Here is a 23597-nt window from a genome sequence, read left to right on the forward strand (position 1 = left end):
GGGTCTAGTTTTGAAGCTCTTATCGCACGAAACACAATGGTGCAATCGGATTTTAATTTAGATGCTCGGTTTGGAAAATATGGTTTTTTAAAGTTTTGAAATGGAGTTGCATGTGAATAACGCCACCAATTTTGTCATTTTTCTCTTCTCCATATATGCAACAGCACACGAGCCAATAACATCTGATGCTCAATGAACGGCTTATGCGAGCGTGCATGCCGCACGACAAGAACATGCACTCTCGGAATTTAGTCTTTAGGTTAATTTTTTATCACTTGCCATCTGGTAGAGTAATAACTTTATTACTAGACCAATTGTCATAGATTCAGTAGGATATATTTGTCATCATCAGTAAGAAATTACCATTATGATAAAATGGTAAAAAATTAAATATTTCAAGACGTAATGGTGGTATAATTTCCTGCTTAGGTGTGAAAACACTACTATTTTTAAAATAGTAAAGAAATTAAACAAGATACTATTTATATATTTTTTATTGGTAATATTGTAATATAATATTAGATATCTATCTGTTTTGTGTGATTTGTGTGGATGCGATACCTTTTGCATATGGGGTGTATTCGGGAGCACGGGTTGCCCTAGTCCTCTTTGACCATTCTGAAAAGTACCCGACCAATGTTATTCAGGATTTACAAGGGCCGGTGCAACTTTCTTTTGCTGATGGACTTGTCGGTGACATGGGAACCGAGGGTCCCCGAGTCCCAAGATCAGGACAGCAGAGTGCCACGTGGCGCCCTCTCTCGGGGATTATCTCCCCGAAGTCCGAGAAGACCAAGTTCCGGGAGAGGGTACTCGGGGCCATGAACAATGGTCCCTGAGTACCCGAGCAGACACAGTTCCGGGAGAAAGCGCTCGGGGCCATGAACAGTGGTCCCCGAGTACCCGAGTTCCCCGAGGACCGAGAAAAAGCATATCCAGGAGAGAGTGCTCGGGGCTATGAACAGTAGTCCTCGAGCACCTAGAGTTCCCCGAGGAGTTGAGAAGCCCCTTGCCAGTGGACCCCACAAGGGCTCAGCGGTGAGGTGTCAATTGGTGAAAGGCCCGATGCTGCATTTAAGAGGGAGCGTGACCTGTCACTTCCAACCACTCCCCCCACGCCTACTGTCAGTCCCTGCCACTGCCCGGCAGGGAGGCGTGGGGACATTTAATGCGGCGGGTCCCATCGCGCGTCATCCGGCGTACCTCGGGATATCGTCGCAGGGCTCGAGGCATATCGCCTGCCGCCCTGCTGTGTCAGGCTTGCTCTGACCGGACAGGCACGCGGGGTTGCTCGGTGGCTGCCCGGTGGGCCCTCCCTACTGCATCCACTGAAAAGCGGAATGATGATAACAGGATCGGACGGGGGTGCATTTTCAACCCCCGTAACGTCAAGCTACAGCCCATGATGGTTGTTTTCCATTTATGGTGCCTTGGGACTTATGCCCTCTTTTTTGGGCACTCCAAGCCCCCCCCCCCCGACGATATAAAAGGAGGGGGTGCGTCCCGACGAGGGAAAAAAGGTTCTGAAGTCGACCAAGTCTCACGAGTTGAAGAATACGGAGACAAGCTAACGAAGAACAAGACATACGAAGCTCTAGACTTAGACAGAAATCCTTGTAACACAAGAGATCCTCAGAGAGGTATTTTCATAGCATTTATAGCATACACACAGAAGTAGGGTATTACGCTCCTTGCGGTCCGAATCTGTCTAAAATCCCCTGAGCATTTATTTCCACTAGCATCCGATCATCCATCCCATCTGCATCCTATTTACTCTCATTAATTCACATACGAGGTAGATTCAGAATCATCCTCTGGCCGAATCTCAAAGGAGGTCCCTCCGGATCCCCGCTTGTGGAGTTCATCCTCCGATAGGGCTTCACGATGTCTTTTTAGTATTTCATTTTTTCTACGCATATCTCTCTATATCCCTTTGCATCTTACGTTCTCTGGTATCTGCGAGTAGTGGTTGTACACTGGATGTCATGGATTCACCAACATTGCTAATGTTGACGATATCTATAAAATAACATGTATTTAGCAGCAGAGTATCAAGCAAAACCTTTAGATAGTAGTTGTTTAACATTACTTGTATTGCTTGTGTTGGTTAGGTCTTGGAATGGAGTGTGACCTGCGTCTCGTTTCAAAGATGTCGTCTCCGAGGTAAACAACAATGTTGTAAATTCCCAGTCTGCTTTGCACTATAAACATTATTTGGGGAAAGACAACTTTTGTATGATAAGAAAAACTGTAAAAATCACGAGTTGAAACTAAATTCATGAGTTTCGGTATGGAATAGAGGACACACCGAGATCAAAAAACAAATCATGTATATAGCTTTTACTCGATAATATTGAAAAACATGTCAATTAGATTAAAAGCACACGTATCAAGATTCATTTTATTAGTTAGAGATAGCATTTCTATAAGCCTTCTACAACTATCCAATTATTAGATGACTTGATAATCAACTGACATGGTAAATAATTATCAATCTTAAGAAAGACCAATCGAAGCAGTACACTGGAAGCATGTTTAACTGAAATTTGATTGGCCTAATCAAGGGTTTAGGATATAATTAGGAAAAAATAAAATCATTTATTATCTATAAAGTTTTTCAGGCTTTGAGACTCTAAAAGGAAGAGTAGCATCTCCTAATCCACATTATTGACACAGCCTTTGTTATCACTCATGATTGCATAATGAATATGGCATCGAACTCTAAACACCAAAGAGGTAGATGGCACATTTAGAACACAATTGCATCATTAGTGATTTAATTGACTGCTTCATTTTCGAGTTTTGTATGCCAGCAATTAAGAAAAAAAGGCTCGCCAATGCAGAAAATTGCATACCGACGTTGTACTGGCTAGATAGATGAGAAATTTCAAGCAAACGGAACAGAAAAGCTAGCTGTGAGCCCTTAAAAATTACAGGAGGAAGAACTTTAGTGTCAGAATTTTCAGTTGGAAATGATAAAACATGAGAACTGTAGGTTTTCCAAATACTAATATACAAGTTAATTGTAATACTAAGCACTTCCTGGAAATGTCCAAAGCACAACATGTGGTTAAGCAGAGAAATTAAGCATGAAAACCAATTAATATAACTACCCAGCAACCCTGACAAGGGCTTTAGAAGTATGTCTCTAAACTTTGTTTAGCAATATAAATGCATGAGCCAAGTGCCAGCTATCGTTACCTATAAGTGAATCTACCTTGATGAGCAGTTTTTACCAAGAACTAAGAAGAGATAGCGGTCTTTGTATAGGTAACACAAAGTCTTCACAAAGTCTGCAAGATCGATAACAAGATGAACTTGCCAATTATAATGACACACTATTTATGTGAAAACCTTTCAATTCCATTATACAAGAAATATGAAAATTTAGCATGAAAGTTTCAATATTAAGAAGCACAAAAAAATAATCCCTCTAAGTAAGGCTGAAAGATATAACATCACGATCTATACTAAAGCAAAAGCAAGATTAGCTCAAGCGCAGATATAATCATCACACAACCCCATCTCTCCCTCCCTCCCAAGACGAAACACTGATTTTTTATTAGGAATAAATGAAACTTCGATCTTGAATAGCTTAACAACATCATCACTGCAATGTTTAAAATACGTACGAGCAAGAACTTCCTATGGTACCAAAGCCTCTCATAGTTTTGTATACCTTATCATGTTTCATTTATCCAGCCCTCTCATAGAATATGAATGAAACAAGAAAAAAAAATACACAAATAGACTCAATCAAAACATCTATATCATTGAAGCGAATTGATAGGGCTCACATTAATGATAGCTATAGTTGTGCAGTTTCTTATGTCAAGTTGCATCTCAATATATTGATTACATGACTTATTAACATCTATACCAACAATAACAGGTTCAAGTAAACAGGAGAAAAGGAAACATCTAGTGAAACATAATCCAAACTGTTTCATTAATGTACAGTAGCGTACAAAAGTTGTCTAATTTTGCAGATTACGATGGTGAGTACAAATACAATAGCTTGGAGAAAATCTTGGTGAAAGACTACCTCATTGGTGAGGGATATATAGTGAGTTAGTGATAGATGAGACCAACCAATTTTGGCAAAATCATGTCAAGCAATCAAACATGTACAGTGCCAGCACAAAACAAAAGAAGCAACTTGTCGCAATCAGATATGAAATGACAGCAGCAGCAGTTAGGAACATGAGATTCTATTAAACAACAAAACAAATCAACCATCACTAATTTTTTAGAGAGCCTATTAATCTTATGATTACAAGAGTAGATCACTCAATCAATTTGAATAAAAATAGGGTAAGAGCTAATTTAATTTGACCATCAGACAAGATGTAGCTAATTTTAAGGGTACTGAGATTTCTTTCCCAATATATTAAGGGGAACAAATCAAATTATATTCCATAATTGTGATTGTTATATTGTTAGTAACAAAAGAAGCTATATTTCTGTAATTTTTAGCTCTTCCTTTTGCTGTCATGAGACCCTATAAACCATCCATTTAAAAAAGCAAGGAGGGACATGTGAATAATTATTCTTTGATAATCACATTGTCTATCCTAAACAAAACATTCCAATAATGTACCATAGATTGAACAATGCAACACTAATCAAGCAAAAAAACAGAGAACATGAAAATAAAGCTATTCAACCTGCATAAAAAAGTATTTGTCAAGCATGGAACAACAACACATTATAGCACACATGGATATTTCGATTCAGCAGGACATTCCCACTAAACAAGAAATACAGAAGGTCTATGTGGAAATTGTCTGGATTTTATCATAAAAATTAGGAGCTTGTTAACAGGACAACTTTCACTAACCAATTGCATTGGTAATACTTTGCACGCTAGGAGAGTTGGGCATGCTAATCTTGGAAGCTAAGCTAATTTCATTTTTAGGAAGCCAAGGTCAACTATTGACCAGCAGACACTTCAGGAAAACATGACCAATTTTAGCATAAACAACCAACTTTAGCACAACTCGTACCTACCAAATCCATATGTAGTAGCGAACTAATTGGTGGAAGCAAGCAGCGTGAGAAACACCTACCAAATCTATGCGTAGTAGCGAAGCAATCCATCTGAACAACCCAAACTTATCCACACATTCGAGAGTGCTTCGGGGATGGAACTTTGAACCAACTCAAATTGATCAATATGGAAGCTACTAACGACGTTTCGAACCAACTAAAAGGTATGATCTACCATCTCAAAGATCCATCAAAAACTACTTGTCTTGGTCGATATCCAGCTCTTAAAGGGGATATCGTACAGAGCTAGAAATTTTACCTTGCGTGTGGTGATGGTTTGTAGTGTCGAGGTCCTTTGCTGCGTGGAGCAGCTCGAGGTTGTCAAAGGGCTGGGTGTTGGGGCTAATACATAGGCACCGGTTTGATCTGAAATGATGGCGCCATTGAGGTCCTCTACTGCGTGGGGCAGTGATCCAATCTGAAATGATGGTGATGTTGACGACGGCGATGACACACGATTGTCGGTTCGATAAGAAACGCCACGGGGGATGACATGGAGGATAGTTGTGGGCGTTGTTCCGACCAGACATGGCAGGGGAGGATGTGGGTGGTGAGGGGGTGCGGAGGAGGACGGAGAGGGGGGCTAGCAGCGTGGTTAGGGCGGGCGGGCGGGCTGGGGAGCAGATGTGTGGGCAGAAGGTGTAAAAATTAGAAGCATCTGTGCGTGATTAGGGTCGCGGGTAGGCTGCACCCATGAGCGAGGATGAGCGGGGTGCATGGGAGATCGCATATCAGCGGCAACTATGCACAATGGGGGTTGCGGCTGGGCGACATCCACGAGTGAGGATGAGCGGGGTGTTGTGAGAAGAATGGAGGCGATGATCGAAAGAGGAGCAGCAGGGATCGAAAGGCATGCGGGGTTGGCGTGCATGCGGAAGGGGAGCAGAACAAGGGATGTAAGCAAAACGATGCGTGAAGATACGATGCAATACATACTTTTTAAGTAGCAGAGAGACAAATTCCGATCTCGCTATTCTCCGCTCCTCCCACTCATCTGCATGGCGGCGGCACAAGGTGATGCGGCACCGCTATAACAAGGACATGTCGGCGCCAGTGGAGGCGTGGATGTGCGACCTACTGGGCCAGATGACGCTGCGTGAGAAGGCGACGCAGATGGCCCAGATTGAGCGCACCGTCGTCCTCGCTGAGCTCGCCGCCAGCAGCGTCCTCAACGTCGGAGGTAGCACGCCCAGCGAGCGCGCCTCCCACGCCGACTGGGCTAGCATGGTCAATGGCATGCAGTGCCTCGCGCTCTCCTCCTGCCTCAGCATCCCCACCATTTACGGCACCAATGCCACCCATGGCCACAACAGCGTCTACAGCGCCACCATCTTCCCCCACAACATCGGCCTCGGCGCCTCCAGGTATCGAATTGTGTCTGTGTCTATTGATGCTACACCGGTTGGGTCATCTCACGGTACTGGCCCTTGTGTTGTTTTGCTCAGTTCTAGCAATTGTATACGTTTTTTGACAACAGGGGACCCATTTTCCATTACTTGATAACGGAACAGTTTAGTTCTACTACCACTGAGACATAGTCCGAGGAATAGACATTACTACAGAACATGTCATAAGTAGCACTCTATCAGTGTCGGTTGTGCAAAAACCACTAGTGAAGACGTATCAGTGCTAGTTGTTAAACTCTCGCGCGCGAACAATGGCTGAGGCACTAAGAACCAGCACTGATAATGAAGGGACTATCAGTGCCGGTTCATGTCACGAACCGGCACTGATAGTTAATGACGATCGATTTTTTGAAATTCATAACTTTTTCATACGGTGTCGGATGGAGACAAACTTTATGTGAAAATTATAGCTTTTGATGGGATCTATAATTTTGTAGTTGACAACTTTTCATTTGAACTAATTTAGATGCCGAAATAATCATGACAAACTTTCAGCAGGAGGGGTCAAAAGGAAAATATCTTGTAGTGCTATCAGCAATGAGAGATGATTTCATTTATTGCTACTCCTTGCTACTAAATATTGTCTATCTAAGCTCCACCTTCTCTCGATCAAAACAATTCTCCCTTTTGCAATCGTCTCACTCATACCCGATAAGGTATTATGAACTAGCCACTGGTTATACTACCTGTTGTAATTGGTAAGAACACTTGCAAGAGTGTGGTAAGACGTTTGAGAGTGTGTGTTCCCACGTCAATCTCCACCACCTAGTAGTCGATAGGGATTATAAATATTTGTTGTCTTTTGTTTACTACTAACCATAATAGTTGAAGCATCGGATGCAAAATAGTGTGTTTTGAGGGAAGAACTCACAATGTTGTTGGGTGATCATCGACAAGCTATTAATGACGACATCGACAAGAAGGTTGTGGAGACAAATACTATGTTGCAATGGCTCAATGGTAGTATTGCAATGCTCAATGCATGCTTTGATCAGTTGGTCAATCAAATACCGGTCAATGGACACATGGACCCTCATGTTGCAGCCCATGAACATGATGAGTCTGTCACCGATGATGAAATTTGTGATAAGAACAAGACGCCTTTGATGCACGACAACATGATCGGTTAAACTTCAACTGTTAAGGTATGAAAGGTAATAATTTTCAGCAACATAACCTACATGTTAATGATGATCTATTTGCTAAGGTTAAGTTTACTATACCATTTTTTATGGGTGCTTATGATACTAAAAAGTATTTAGATTGGGAGATGACGGTCGAATAGAAGTTTAATACTCATGTAATTCTTAAGTGCATAGAGTTAGGCAAGCCACTAGTGAATTTAAAGAATTTGTAATTATCTGGTGGAATAGAGTATGCATCGATGTGTTAGCGCCTACTACATAGAATGCTTTAAAGGTTGCTATACGTAACAGATTTGTTCCACCCTCTTGTAAACATGACTTGCATAAGAAATGCAGCACTTAAACCACAATAATAGATCTGTAGAAGAATATTGTCAGGAGAATAAAGACAGCAAAACCATTGTTGTGAACAGAAGTAAAGAAGTGCTTGATATTTGTTCAAAGTCGAGAACGGCTTTGCTTCAAGGGGAAGAATGATATGACCATCAAGTCATCATTTACTTATGTTTGCCCATCTAAAAATCAGCAAGGTTGCATTATCCTTGCTACTAAATCTGATCTTACTGAAATTTATTATAATGAGCTTCCATGTTATGCTTTGAAATGCAAAAAAATATTTGTTTCAACTAAGGATATATCTAGCTCTTTGCCTCCTACTATTGCTAATATTTTGTAGGACAAGAAAATCAGCCAAGCAATGGATGAAGAGAAGAAAAAGTTGTTTGAGAGCCACACCACCATTGCTACATCTCCTCTCACATGCCGTAATACCCTCTTATCCCTTCCGTCTTATGATGGATTTGGTGTCGATGAATATATTGATTGGGAAACAACAATAGATAAATTTTTTGCACAATGTCAATTTTGTGAAAATAAGAAGATTAGAAATGTCATTAGTGTTTTAACTAATTATGCATCAATTTGGTGGAAGACTTTGTGTGCATCTAATGAGGTTCCCCGAACTTGGAAAGAAATGAAAATTCTTATGAGAGAAAGACTTATTTCTCAATCTCATACATCTATTTGTAAAGGAGTGCATCTTTCGGAGGAGCAACCCCTTGCTGCACCTCTACCTATGCCTAACATGTTGCCGGAAAATGCGAACGAACAAGACAAGAAAATAAAAATGAGAAGAAAATTAAGGAGAATGAGGAGACATCTGCTGCACCATGTATGTTAGAAAAATGTACGATTGCTAAAGTAACTATATCATTTGAGGAAGAGAACAAAGGAAATAAAAAGGCTAACACAATTACTCAAGGTGAGAATTATTTTGATATCCAGGACTTGTCCACCAATGATTCTAATGTAGAACAAATATTAGTGGTATCAATTCTTGATTATCTTTGTCAAAAGATGATATGCTTGTTGTTCCTTGTGACAACAAAAGGTTGTCTGATAAAACATCACTTATATCATAACCACAACTTGTGAAGGAACGTATTAATTCTGTTTTACAAATGAATACTTGTTTTGAAATTAAACATGTTTAATGCATTATTAGTGAGCAAGAAGAGATGAAATTGCTATCTTCTATAAATACTTTAGTTTATATTAAATTTGATGTTCTTTGTGATCTGGATAGTTTAGAGGAGAAATTAAAAGTTAATTCTGATTTTCCATGCTTTTCACATAATACTTTTTATGTTATTGACAAATGTAATGATAAATTAGAGTATATGGTCCATCGAGTTTATATTTGTTCAGATATGGAACCTTATATTTTTGTACACAAAGTGATCATTTAGAGGACTGCAGTAGCAATATTAATGTCATATCAAGCTTTTCTAGTTCTATTTGCAACTCACCAAATAGTTCACAAGAATGAGAGCGTTGTTGGCTGCTAGCATACACCACAACCATCGTTTCAACTTTCTTTGTATAGAAGATATAAATTGATACCAGTTTATGATGCAATATCACTTCTTTTAAAGAAGGAGAGCAAGAAGTGACATGTGCATACATTGTACTAATGTTGTCTTATGGCCAATTATGATCAGGAACCATCGTTCCAAAGAAAATTATAATTGTTTCATAAAGAGCTTATGATATTACATAACGAGAGTTTCTTACGTATTTTGCTTTGTGTAGAAGTTTATGGACAAGATAATGCTATACGCAAAACAAGAACGGTTTGTTGTAAAGAAGGGAAGGATGATAAGGGCATGACTCCCTCGGATACACGCAAGGTGAATTCATTCTTTATTGTTCATACTTTCTTCATAAAGAATATAATACTATTAAGTTTTTGTATTGTTTTGTTGCTTAGTTACCTAGAAGAAACACCAAAGCCTCACCTGGATATTATCACTCAAAGTCCAAGTCTACTCAGAGTCAAAATCGAGTTCTAGTCAAACTCCAAAGTTCGTTTGGAGTCTCGGGACATCACATCAGTAAAATAGGCATAGCTCTCGCATACGGAATCCAATTGAGGCGATCTTGGACTTTCTTAAAAGCTTATGACTAGCCCTTTCCAATGGATCTGGACTCGACCAAATATTCATCATAGTTTAGTCAGAGTAAAAGGAATAAGGTATTACGTCACCGTTTTGGACCTTGTCAAGTCAGGTAATCGTGTCAAGGTTGGAATCTAGTTTGTGTACGCCTCTCTCCACGGCTCCACAACCCTATGTCAAATTTCGCATGTCCCTATATATACATAATAGTTGAAGTAGTTTAGGCTTGCGTTTTGCTTAGATTATTTTGTTTTAGACTGTTTCCTCATATATCAGTTTGCAGAACCCCAAACTCGAGCACTTCATTGGTAATCAGTAATATTCATATTGCATCTACCTGTTCTTGCTTGTGTTCTTAATTTGCTTACAAGAAAAACCTTCTTAGCGAGATCAACCGCGTCTTGGTACAGTTGATAACCACGGAGTAGTGATGTAGTGGTTGCGAGGGTTCTCGATCTGTTCAGATTAGAGCCTTTGGATCATCAATCTCGAAGATCCACAAAATCGATTTATCATATTACCTTTTGGAAGATCGAGCAACTCCACATCATTCTACCTCTGAGGGCTTCTTTTTGTCCTAAAAGAAGTATATTCAGAATCTTCTTCATCGTGCTTCTTACACTGATGAGCGCATTGTTGAGACTCCAATGGAGCTTAATCTTAACATTTGGTCCACTGATCGTGAGCCTCTTGCGGACCTCACTCGCTACCGTCATCTAGTTGGGAGTCTTGTTTATCTTGGTATTACTCGTCCTGACGTTTCTCGTACAGTGCACATCCTCAATCAGTTTATTTCCGCTCCTACTCAGCTCCACTATGGTCATCTTCTGTGGGTTTTGCACTATCTTCGTGGGACTTTCTCTTGTCGTCTCTTCTTTCCATGCTCAAACTCTTTACAACTTCGTGTTTATTTTGATGCTATTTGGGCTAGCGATTCTTCTGATCGTCGGTCTATTTCTACCCACTATATTTTCTTTGGTGGTTTTCTAATTGTATGAAAGACTAAAAAGCAGACCGTCGTTTCTAGTCCTAGTGCAGAGGCTGAGTTACGGGCCATGGTAGTGTTGACAGCGGAGCTCAGTTGGTTACGCTGATTACTTGAGGATTTTGGTATTTCTTCTCCTGCACCTACTTATCTTTACTTAGATAGTACATGTGCTATCAGTATTGCTCTGATCCGGTAAAGCATGAGCTCACTAAGTATATTGGTGTTGATACTTCTTACAGACGGACACAGGTACAGGATGAGGTGATTGCTCTTCAATATGTTCTTACCGAACTTCAGTTGGCTGATTTCTTTACAAAAGCACAGAGTACAGCTTAGTATGGATTCTATCTCTCCAAACTTAGTGTGGTCGATATATATATTACATTGTGTAATATCCACCGTCTATAAAGAGTTTCTTGCATATTATCACATATATATATGTATATATACTGACCTAGGGCCTTCAAGAGAATACAGATTACTATTACTGACCTAGGGCCTTCAAGAGAATACAGATTACTATTCCTAACATAAAGCATCCATACTTCTATATACCCTTTTCAAAATCCTGTAAGAAATGTAATGAAAACTATATGGAATAGAGCTTCGTTAATCTTTCCTGTATTGTTCATGTCGTGAATCTAATGGCAGTGAGACTGTAATTGAGCTTCTTATGACAGGTTTTCCACAGGTTTGCATGGGCTATGTAATTTTTCACGCCTTCTACTGATTAACTTGGCTGAAACATGCCCTAATTCTAACAGAACTGATGGTGATGTGGAATAGATACTGCCGTTAAGTTATGGTTTCATCTGTAAAAATAGTGAAGTTCAGTTACTGTTAAGTTGGATTTACTGGCGATGGTTGCTATTTGTTTTCCAAAAAATAGGAAGTGCACACTTTCTGTTTAGAGACTGGAAGTTCATGAGACTTATAGAACTATAATGCATGCCAAGAGATAAGGGCAAAATGCGAAGAAAAGGAAGCAATAGCCATATGGAATAGGAAGGAAGAAAGGTGAGAATGAAAACGAATTCCACTTACATTAGGATCTTTGGATGCGGAATATCTGGTAGATCCAAACGAACGAACATGACTTCCTTTTACATTCAAGTGAAAGTTCAGACTTGGGACGTGGCACCATGATCTGATCTGTGGTCTAGTCATGATTTTCCTTTAGATCCTTGCATGAAGTGAACCTTCCATGGCATGTCCATCAATTAAAGGGGCCACTAACCACTGGAGTTGATAAGCTTCATGATCTATTTAGTGACTGCCAACCAACAGAAAACACCTTTCACTTCACCAGTTCACCTCATAGAAACAAAGCTGCTAGATGTTCTTATCTTGCTACAGTGGTTTATTTCCTTGAAATTGGAGCATTTTTTTTTTAAAGAAATCACTTTTTAGGCTGGCAGCCACTGATAACAATGTCGATGACATCTTACCAAGGATTTGTACCCTTGTATAAATTATTCCTCTATTATCCATCTTTCTTTTTCTTAGACACCTGAGCTGTTTCACACGGAGGAAAATCGTTATGTCAACTCTGTTCCTGCAAAAAATTGTCAAGAGAAGCCAAAAAATATGGTAGTCTAACTGGTAGATGCTTAAGCTAGCCAATATTGCTGCGCCTATCACAGTCAATTGTTTTTTTTTTCATGTTCCCCATTCAGTCTCGTGGCATGTGTCCATTAAACTATTTCTAATGGAGTTTTATTTTAGTGTCGTTTATTTGGGTTTCTATTTGGGTTTTCTTAAAAATTGTATTTTTGTTTATCTGAAAACTTTTTAGAAATAGTTTGTTGGTTTCTACAATAAATTTTTTACTTATCAGTATATAGTTTCTCAAAAAAAACGTCTCTCAACGAGCTTCTCAGCTTTAGTTTATTTTCCTCCACTTCTTCAGAACTCCGGTTATTCTGGCTTCTAACTTCTAGCAGCAGCAAAAGCATAATAGAAGTAGAAAATAAACAGACTCTCATTTAATGAGGTGTCATATCAGCATTTTTATGATATGACAAGCTAATTAAGAAGAGAAATCAAAGTAATTTCATCTAAGATGAAACCATCTGGATATGAAGTCTAACACCTAACGAGTCTTGCATTAAGAGCATATGAAACAACAAAATGAAACTACGCATTAAGGAAGGGTGTTTTAGCCATCAATTTATTATTATCTTGTTAATATGATACTCTTATAAACAACATTATGAAACTCCCTATTAGGAGTAGTCTTATTGAGCCATGCATCTTCACTCTTCTTTCATGCATGTGCAGCATCCTCGGTTTGAACTTGTGCATAGAATAATTTGATGGTCCCTCTTACATTTCCCTTTGCACAAACAATCAATATATATATGACACATTCAAGATTTACAATTTACAGGCTCTATCTATTGGCTAGAAAGAAGTATTAATTTACGAATTTATAAGAGCAGAGAACATGTACACATCTTGTTAGATTCGAAACACAGGTACGTATTGTAATGGTTGCAGTTGGGGAGATCGGTCCCCCTAGCTACGGTGATGGCTGCCTGCTGCTAGGTAGCGTTTGGTTATTGAATGAAGTTGAATCGGGTGGGACGATGCTGGATAAGGTAATATAAGTATTTTATTTAGTTAGATATATAGAATAGTATGAGAATATGTTTAGTTGATTGTATGGAATGAGATGATTTGGTATACAATTATATTTGATTGACTGAATAGGTCGATACTGCATGAGCTGTATAGTAAGATAAAAATATATATAAATAAAATATTGCAAATGAACACACTTTTTCACCATATAACCTAGGACTAAAAATAATTTTAGAATGGATTCATCACATAAGAAGAATATTACTGAATTTTTCTAGATTTTTGAGAATTTATTTAAGGACCTAACAATTGTTAAAAGTTATAAAAGTATTTTTTAGAATTTTAGTTCCAATTCTATACGGTTTTTTAATCCAATTAAAAGTAATTGCATATAGGTTATAGAATACTTATAAAAAAATTAGAATTTTTAAGCAACAGAAAATCATCATTTTAATTTTTAAGCATCAAACAACACTAAAAAAACGAGTATTGTTCACATACGACTCCGTCCAACTCCATTCGGCCGATTTGAGCGTACCTCTTGATGCAACATCTAACGAGAATATACTGAGAATCTATATGGACTCGTCCGGGACGATCTGATCCAGTTCAAGAAACCAAATGGGCACATACTTCGAAGATGCACTAGCCGATCCAGGACGGGCTCCGGTACCAGTAACGACCCTGCTGATTGGAACGGCCTTGGACGCAGCGTTGGAGTCGCAACTAGCACCGGAGAAGCAACACACAGATGCTCCCGTTTGTTGCAGGACTGGCCGGTCCGCTGCTGGATGACATAGGAACCCCCGGCACGGCATCTCGTCTCGTCTCACCCATGACGTCGTTGCGGTGGTCGGTTCAGTTGGTGCTCGGTTGCCATCTGACTACCAGGGAGATGCTGAGGCGGCTGATCCTGACCCGTTGCTACTTCGCTCCCCTATTGGCATTGCAGCTTGCAACTTTGCAATTTGCATCACTGAGCAACAGCGATAATTGGGCACAACAACTTGGCGTTTCACATAAGGTATGTCAAGCCCTGCCATCCTTGCATGTTTTTGGAGAATGTGTTTTTGTATTAATAGCTGCTGTTGTCTACGGGTCGAGCAAGAGAAAGAAAGGGACCAGTGTTGCTTGGCACGGGCACACACAGAGGAGCTGAGTATCCTGATCGTGTTGGGAGTAAACTACCCACGGCCTCCTGCCGGGAAACTACACCTTCCCGGGCCAATAATTCTGCTGCTAATAATCTACACTGGTCGGTTATGAAGCCTATTTGTTTACTGCATGCGCGTCGATCAGCTAGTGGCAGCGGGCATGTAAGTGCCAACTACGCCAACAACGTGAGCTTTTTCGCTGAGTGCGGGGTTAGCTATACCTACTTAGGCTGATCTAAGATCTTTTTACCAAATCTAGCCATAAATACCTCTGCGTTCCATTCATTTTGGAAAAAAGAGGCGAAGTGGCCCCCCTTTTCATAGGGGCGTACTGAGATGAATTAGAGGGGAAAACCGGAAAGAACCTATGTTGTGCACTAGGATCCTATTTGATTGATAGCAGCATCTTGTCATATTTTGCAACATCTCAAGTCACGCTTGATAAATACTTCCTTCGATTGCAAATATAGGTTGTTTTAAACTTATACACAAGAATTAAGAAAGTAGATCAAATAACCTTGTTGCTTTTTATTTATTCTGCATTGAAAAAAATAACTCATTCATTTGTAAAAATGATAGTATTTATTAAACAAAGGTAAGAAAGAAACAAAAGAGAAAAAAGTATATAGAAATTTAAGACTAACTTATATTTAGAGAATAGTTAAGGAGGCTAGAACGACATACATTTGCAGTCAGAGGGAGTATATGACAAGATTCTCCTGAGCTAGCCAAAGTGTGCCAAAGAATTTAGTCCAGTAACGCTATCAGATGGACAAGCGTTGACAAACAATAGCTGCTAACCGCGTTAGCTTCCAAATGGTTAACTTCTATTTCAATTTTAGCACTGCACAATGCATAGGAAGAAGGAACCTCTGGTCAAATCTGATAACACGGACATAATTGGTCGGAACAAGCGTATGTTCTATTGGGATGGGGGTTGGCATCCGAATCCGTAGGATGTAGTTAAAATTCGAACTACGCCTAAAAGTTTTCACTTCCTTGTCCAAACGCCCGTGCTGATATTTTAGAGGCTTAGACCACCATGGTGGTGCTTAGTGCATGCTTACACAGCATCTTCATGTTTTACTACCTCCATTTGCCATGAGGATCTTTTTATCTCTTTCCATTATGATATGCTCTGCCTGCATTGGGAGCAGCAAATCTTGGTGGTCCGACGCGAGAAAGCCAGAAAGGAAGGGGCCGGGATTGGAATCTGGAATCTCTGCGCTGAGCCCCTCTCCGCCTCTAGTCCCGGCTCAATTATACGCCCATTTGCAGAGAGCCTCAGGAATCCGTGTGCTACTTCGTGCTAATGCTTTTACGGACGCCGACGCATGGTGCCCAAAAGCGCCGTGGTGTCGATGCGACCTCGCCCCACCCGCCCAATGGCGGCTCGGCAACGCCGAGAGCACTCGGCTCCACGGGCACGAGTGACTAGCAGCACCCTGCACCGTCGCTGCACCCGGATCCTTCGCGGTGCTAGTGTTACTCCACGTTTACGCAACCAAGAACCCTACACTGTGGTGATTGAAGTCCAATACCCAGTTTGTTAAGAGTTCGGTAGGACTAGACACGCATGTTGCCGCGGAAATCTTTTAATATTTTTTTGTTTAGTTAGTTTATTATCATAGGTGGCAGCTGATATGTCCTTAGTGGAGCAGTTAGGCGATCAGCAACATGATACTGTGATATCCAATGTCGAGTGCAAATTTTGATTCAAACCTCTAGCGACATCGCTACATTAACCATATATAACGAAAGAGTTCAGAATTTTTCTAGATTCTTCTGCCCCTCCAACTTATTGAGCTATATTTTCTTTAACGGGACGTATACGTCAGTTACTCATTTTCTTGTCAATTATTGTCATATTTGCAGTGAGTGTTTTATTCACCACACAAAATATTAGCGTGACATGCTTTGCCTCAAGAAACCGTGGCAAACTACCAGAGCCAACCCAACCCACCCTAACAAGAGTCTCACGTGATCTTTTGCAAGAAATAGTGATAATTTCCGTAGGAATTTTGCGTTCCAACCAACAGTTGAGATACCACAGTTCACTCAACTATGTCCAAGTCCATTCACCTCCCTCAAATAAAGTTGCAAGAGGCACGACCCAAAGTTTTAGTACTATACTACTATTCTGTATGCAAGCGGTCACAGATGCCATTTCCTAGCGAGAGGAAAAGGAACCAAAAGAGAGTGAGGAGAGCAAAAGAAAGCAAAGGCAAGAAGAAAGGCACGCAGCAGCGCCCACTTCGCTTGCGCTGGATTGCATGCATCTTTCGCGACTGCCCACTTGGGGGGTCCACATGCAGCCCCACAGCTGCAAGTTGCAATTGTGGTTTCTTGGCCTTGAGCCTTCAGAAATGTAGGCATATAGCCATATAGAATGGACCCAATAATACTAATAATAGTAAACAAATAATAATAGTAGATGCTACTAGTAGCATAATGCCATATGCCACAGCGAGAGACAGACAGAGGCACAGTGCAGGGCGAGGAGATTAAAATATGATCAGAGGGTTCGCAATGAAGGGGACATCAACCAACCAGCGCGTAAGATTCAGAGGCTGGTGATCATTGTGACGAAGACAGGCCGTAACACCGAATCCCAAGCGTGCAATTCGGGCACTTCATTTGCCACTGCCCTGACCGGTCGAAATACCCAGTTAAAACTCGCCTATCGATCGGCCGCGATAGTAGGTAGTATAAATTTAATCCGACGATCCATGTAATTGAATATTTTAGTAATTATAGTAATTTTGTTAAAATTACCCACCATACTTTTGCTAATAGAAAGATCGACGTCGCAAACGTCGGATCGCTAACCCTAGCCGATGGGTAGCAAATGAACTCTCATGCCGAATGCAGATTAAAATGTTAAAATAGCAATAAAATATTACTCTATTTGGAGACATATAACTGCAATTAATTACTTTCATGCCACATATTTTTTCCTCAAAATAACCCTAATACTACCATACTACTCACATATACTACATATACTACTGGTGAGAAATGAGTAGTATCCTGATTAATCTGGACCGTTAGACTCTAAAAATAGATGGCTCATATTAATTTTGGATCACCGTAAAATTTCTCTAAAATAAATCCAGTGCATGGAGATTACGGGGAAGGATGGAGGAACTAATTCTTGACGCGACAGGGGTGAAATATATTTTTGCTGGAGCAGAGTCAAGTGCCACAACATCAAACAGTGAGACCAGCATCCTCGTGTTGTGTTATAGTTGAGTTCTTTCTGTTAACATCCCCATCACCAATGGACATGTCACTATTTGTGTGAGGTCCTTCCAGATTCTTCTTTTCTTTGGAGTGCTGCATCTCTTTTTCCTATTTTTGTACGGGACATAAACTAGTTTCTATAAAATTTTCGTAAAACCTCGTGAAATTCTTACATTCCTAACATGCCTAAGCAGTCAATATTTATGTAAACTAGCATTCCAACAAACCGATAAATACAAATAAACCAGAATACACTACACAACATACAGAAAGAAGCAAGAAAGCGGACCGACCTTGATGGCAAGAGAGTTGCTGAGGAAGTAGGCGAGGCCCATGACAGCGGCAAACATGGCGCACTCCACGAGCTACCATGTCCTCACGAGCGCCTTGCCTAAGTTCTCCTCCCTATCATCATCGCTCGCGAGCCCCCATTGCTGCTGTTCTCCACTCACTACACGGCTAAAGCCGGCCTGACCTAGAAGGTCTAGCGTTTCGCACCCCACTCGCGCTAGCCGCTTGGCACCGGTGAGGACGAAGTCGTCCTCCTCCTTTTCAACACCGGTTGAAGGGGGAGGTCGGGACGCCACCTAGGACCACGATTGCTCGTGACACTGGCTGCCGGCGAGGAATTAGTCATTGTCGTCTTCGTCGATGCCGAGAGAGAACGGCAGCAGGTCAGGTGTTGCATATCCTCGCGGCTGCTCGCGCCAGTCGCTCATGACGACGGGGAAGGAGGGGGATCGTCATCTTCCAAATCTAATCCCAGGGAGAAAGACGAGGAGGAGGATGTTGACATAGTTGTGCAGGACTCGACGACGTGTGGGCGAGGGCGACGTGGTGGAGGGCAAGGGCGGCAAGGTGGACAGCAAGGGCAATGCAATGGAGGGCGAGGGCGTGCGATGGAGAGCAAGAGCGTAGAGGCAGCAGCGTGTGGGAGTGGGGCGGTGACGCGACACATGGATCGGTCGCCACAGAACAAATAGGTCGGACCATGGAATGGATACAAGCCGTCCGATGGTGCAAGGATTCAGTAGTGGATGTGAGATTCAAGATGAACGTAGGATTTATGGGACTCAAGTTGAACCTAGGACTCATTAATTTTTTTAAATAGTAGAGATTAGAGATGCTCTTGTAAAGAAAACCTAAATAGAACGTTGAGAACCTTTGACCCATCTTTCTGGACGGCCTAAAAGATTCTTACGGTTGTCCAAGGCAGAGGAGATACCGCAGCCACCACCGGAGGCCGAGAGTTATCCCAAGATTTTGCGTCTTCCCTGAACAAATCAACCTTTCCCCCCTTGCAGAACCGAGGGAAAAGTTGGTTTCCCATATCAAATCAGGGCCCCTTTCTTTCGCTTTCCTGGGAAGCATTTCGGTTCTCACCCACGCACACGGCCAAGCAGCCGGTCACTGAAACTGTCCGATTTCTCACGCCTGATGTTGAGCCATCGAAAAAAAAACCCAGCTTTCCGAGTGGATCTGCAGGGAGGGAATGTGTGTGTGCGCGCAAGTTGGGGGCGAAATGAATCCGGCAACGGGCGCAGACTGCGACCGTGTGTGTGCGCGCGCTCAACCGCTCTGTGCCGCTGTTTCTTTCGCTGGTGTGGTGTGGGCTCTGTGCTGTGCCCTAGGCAGGGGAGGAGGAGCCGAGAGCCGAGCATCTCTACTTTAGACGGGAAAGAAGAGGACAGAGAGGAGGACAGCGGCTAGGGGCATGTGAGGCCAATCAATTCATTCCCTGCTAGTGTTGCCTGTGTGCCAGCCATGCCTCCATCGACGTCAAGGAAGGTACTTGCAAGGTACAGCCTCCATTTCAGCTAAACCCTAAACTAATCAGGTTCTCCATTGCTCTGTTCTGTTCCCATTGGTCAAGAGGAACGATATGAAGCTGAGTATTAGTAGTATATTATAGAGTAGCCCTGATAGCCGAGAATTGGAGTCATAAATAAACGGTGATCTCTGACATATTAGGTCAAAAAATAAGCTGTCGTTTGGCTAGCAAAGTACAGTCTTGAAACTTAGTAAGACCAAATTTTCAGCGAAAGAGAAGTCAATGAGAAGCTTAGCTCGGTTTAGATTCTACTGCACAACGGAGGGGCTGATCAATCTAATCTCTATAGTCTAGTGTCCCACACAAGCACACCCGTCTGCATCTGATTTTATCACCCCAAAAGTGACAGGAAACAGTTGATGAAAACTACAACCATTTCATAACCATCATGATTAACAAAGCGAAGCACGGGCCAATGAGAGGGTGACCGATGCCGATACACCCAGTTGAAGATAAAAACCCTAACAAGAAACACCAAACAGTATGCTTGCTGCTGCTGCTGCTACGTGCTACCCAAATGCATGACATTAACTGATCAATACACCATCAACATAAAGAAAAGCTAGCGTAATCACAGCATCTAGTAGTACACTTTCCTGTGCCTCACATAACACAGGAAACTAATCGCAATAGGAAATTATTTCACCGGGGGCGTAGGCTTATGTACAAGGAGGCGAAACTCAGAAATGTCATGTCGATCTCCTTCTATGTTCTCGTTCTTTTGTCCCTCTCATCTCTGGAACACAAGGCAGGGAGTTCAGCTCTGCAGCAGAACATAAGAGCTCGGCTGTGAATTGTAACAAGAACGCGTTGAATTCATATGCTGTTTGCTTGTTTAGAATCAAGACCCACAACAGGGCGATTCCCTCCTCGTGCATGGCCAGAGATGAGACCTTTTTTTTCCTGCCATAGGCTAAGTTGTTGTTCCAAGAACCGTGGTCAATCGAGAGGCTGCAGCTGGCTGCATTGCATCTGCATCAGAACAGAGTCGTCCAGGAAGCCGCCGTGATGGGAATTATTGGGCTCGAGTTTCACGTTGTCGTAGGGGTGCGGCATGAAGTGGTGCTGGTGCCCGAGCGGTGGCGGGGGCTTGCTGTCGACGAGGACGCCGAACTGCTCGGACATGACCGGGCCACCGGTGGAGGGGGTGGAGGTGGCGGTGAGCACGGAGGGCGGCGAGGATGAGGGGTTGCCGCTGTCGTCATCGGGGAGGTTGACGGTGGTGATGTCGTGGATGCTGGAGCGGCGCTTGTCCTTGCCGCCGGAGTTGAGGCGGATGAAGTACTTCTGCGCGTGGCTGGCCACCTGCGTCGGCGTTCGGCTCGTCACGAAGTTGCGCGAGATGTTCCTCCAGTCCCCTCGCCCGTACTTCTTCAGCCCCATCAAGAACAGCCTGCAGCAAGCAAGTGGATTAGCCATGGAAATTTCACCAATTCACCTCACGCAAGATCCATCAATTGGTTCAGCTCCATTTGTTTGAGTGTGAGGTTTAATTGGGGCTTACTTGTGCTCCTCCTCCGTCCAGGGGACGCCTTTCTTGCGCTCCTGGTCCGGGCCGCGCCCGCGTTTGCCTCCGACCACGTAGCAGGAGCGCTTGAAACCCAGGCCGCCGGCGTCATCGCCGCCGTCCCACTCGAAGGTGTACCCAGCAGACTGCGAGCCGCCGCCGCCGTAGTGGGGGAAGGGCACGAGGCCGGCTTCGATGAAGCAGACATCGTTCTCGAGGTCGTCGTAGTGGGCCACGACGTCGGCCACCGTCTTCCCGGGCAGCATCGCGGCCACCCGCTCCCACCGGTCCGGCGCGTCCCAGTCCACCCGCGCCAGCGCCCTCTCGAACATCTTGTTCTCCTCCAGCGTCCAAGCGCCGGGGCCGGCCCGCCGGTCCTGCAAGAACCACCCGCCCGCCTGCCCTGCGAAGTACGGCGGCGGCGGCGGCGGCGGCAGCACCTCCATCCACGACTCCTTCATCATCTCGCTCCACTAGAAAACCAACCAGCCAAGAAACGACCTGCCGATCAGCGGACCGACCAAGATTTCGCCTTTCCTGTCGTAGGAAACGGAAGGCGAGTCCTTGGGAAGCCAGGAGGGGAGAGGAGGGGGGAGGTGGGAGCTGGCGGGGAGGCGGTATTTATGCAGCGGGCGGTGGTGGCATCGAATTCCGGCAGATGCCAAAGTGGCCAGAGGTGATTCGGCCTCCACCCCGGGAGCGCTTAAAGAAAGCAGAGCCCCTCGGCGATTGGCCCGTGGTGGAGTTTGTGGCCTCTCAACCAAAGAAAAGCCTCTCTCTCTCTCTCTCCTACTGCCGCCACTGCTCTTGCTCGCTGTGTTTGTCCCTCTCTGCGACTGCGAGCACGGAGCAGGAGGCAACGGGAGCAGCGGAGAGCTCAGCGTCCGCCCGTGTGCGAGCGTGTTCGCCCAGTCCAGGCTGGAGGAGACTTTCCGTGTGGTTGCAGACGACGTTGTGATGGTCCCTTTTGTTTATTGGCCGTTGCTTGCCGCTTTTCCGGGACTCGGGTGCTACCACTTTACTTTAGAGAATTCCTTATTTGACGCCGCTTATAAGTTAATTCTTTATTTATTATAAAATAAAATAAACTTTCTTATTTATTACTATTTCTAATTTTTATTTATTTTGTTACTACTACTATCTATTTGACATATAAAATAATTATTTGTCTTCAGGGAGAAGGAAACCATACTTATGTATAAAAACCGTACTGAATATATCATATTTTCTAGTTAAAAATTATTGTGAATATTAAACTAAATTGTACTTAAAAAACAGCTGACATCAATACATCTATTACAGTACAGTTACCTTGTTATTTTCATATCTATTTTTCTACAACAGAAAATACAAAAAATATGCACATTAAAATTATCTACACAAAAGTTTCTACAACTTCGATATTCACACAAAAATTAAATTTATATTTTGTTATGCCTAATCATAGTCACAATATAACAATACAACTCTCCTAATTGTCTCCAAACAACACGACTTCAGAAATTCATATTGCTTGACCTATTTATCAGATTTCAGCATAACCCTATAAAAACATAAAGAAATTGTTACTACTCTATAGTACATCATAGTCTAAGATTCGATTTTAAAAACCCTAAACTTTAATTATCTACCGACGGTCGCACCCAAGGCAGATATCCTTTTTGTAAATGTGTCTTTTCTATAGATCAAATGGATGGCAATGGCGATAATAGAATAAAAATTAGAAGTAGTGGCAAATTAGAAAGTTCATTTGGTGTGATGGCAAATAAAAAATTACTTTATCTTCTAATAGTAAATAAGAAATTTTCTGTTTACTTTATGTGCATTCATGGATTGCTACGCTGCGCAGTTCTTACTTCTCTGGCTAGTTTGCCTTTCTTATTTGATCCACCTCATGGCCGTCACGGTCCAGAATAGCTGCGAAGTTCACGGGAACCTCTTAAGCCCAAAACTAGAGCAAGAGATCAGTCTAGCATGGATGACATGGGGAAAGAGCGTTACTACATAACACCACATATGTGTCGATCTATTAATACCGGTTCAACAGTAATTAATACTACGTATCAGTACCGATTCTTAAACTTTCACACGAAATAAGATCTACAGACGAAAATTCATTTCATACCTCCCCAAGGATTGGTAATCCACGAAATGCTACTCCTAAGGCTGGTCTCCATAAAATGCCACTCCAATGGAGTCTTTGCTTCATACTATGTCATTATCCTCTCTCTTTCT

General features: G+C 42.4%; 1 protein-coding gene and 1 pseudogene across 1 annotated transcript; one reads left to right on the forward strand and one right to left on the reverse strand.

Moving 5' to 3' along the window:
* The first annotated feature begins 6047 nt into the window (after positions 1–6047).
* LOC133884100 (uncharacterized) lies at positions 6048–7585 on the forward strand (annotated as a pseudogene).
* A 12626-nt stretch (positions 7586–20211) lies between these two features.
* LOC133885283 (transcription factor DIVARICATA-like) lies at positions 20212–22307 on the reverse strand. The gene is made up of 2 exons (XM_062324976.1): positions 21360–22307; positions 20212–21248 (listed from the first exon to the last, which is right to left on the reverse strand). The coding sequence occupies exons 1-2, from the start codon at positions 21824–21826 to the stop codon at positions 20795–20797; spliced, it is 921 nt and encodes a 306-aa protein (XP_062180960.1). The 5' UTR covers positions 21827–22307; the 3' UTR covers positions 20212–20794.
* Positions 22308–23597: the final 1290 nt, after the last annotated feature.

Source organism: Phragmites australis, chromosome 11 (assembly GCF_958298935.1).
Source record: "Phragmites australis chromosome 11, lpPhrAust1.1, whole genome shotgun sequence".
Classification (NCBI taxonomy): domain Eukaryota; kingdom Viridiplantae; phylum Streptophyta; class Magnoliopsida; order Poales; family Poaceae; genus Phragmites; species Phragmites australis.

Bases quoted from the DNA above. Each gene is read 5' to 3' on its own strand.
- LOC133885283 (XM_062324976.1), bottom strand. From the start codon at position 21,826: ATGATGAAGGAGTCGTGGATGGAGGTGCTGCCGCCGCCGCCGCCGCCG. The intron at 21,249-21,359 runs GTAAGCCCCAAT...TGCTTGCTGCAG, and splicing joins TGGACGGAGGAGGAGCACAA to GCTGTTCTTGATGGGGCTGA.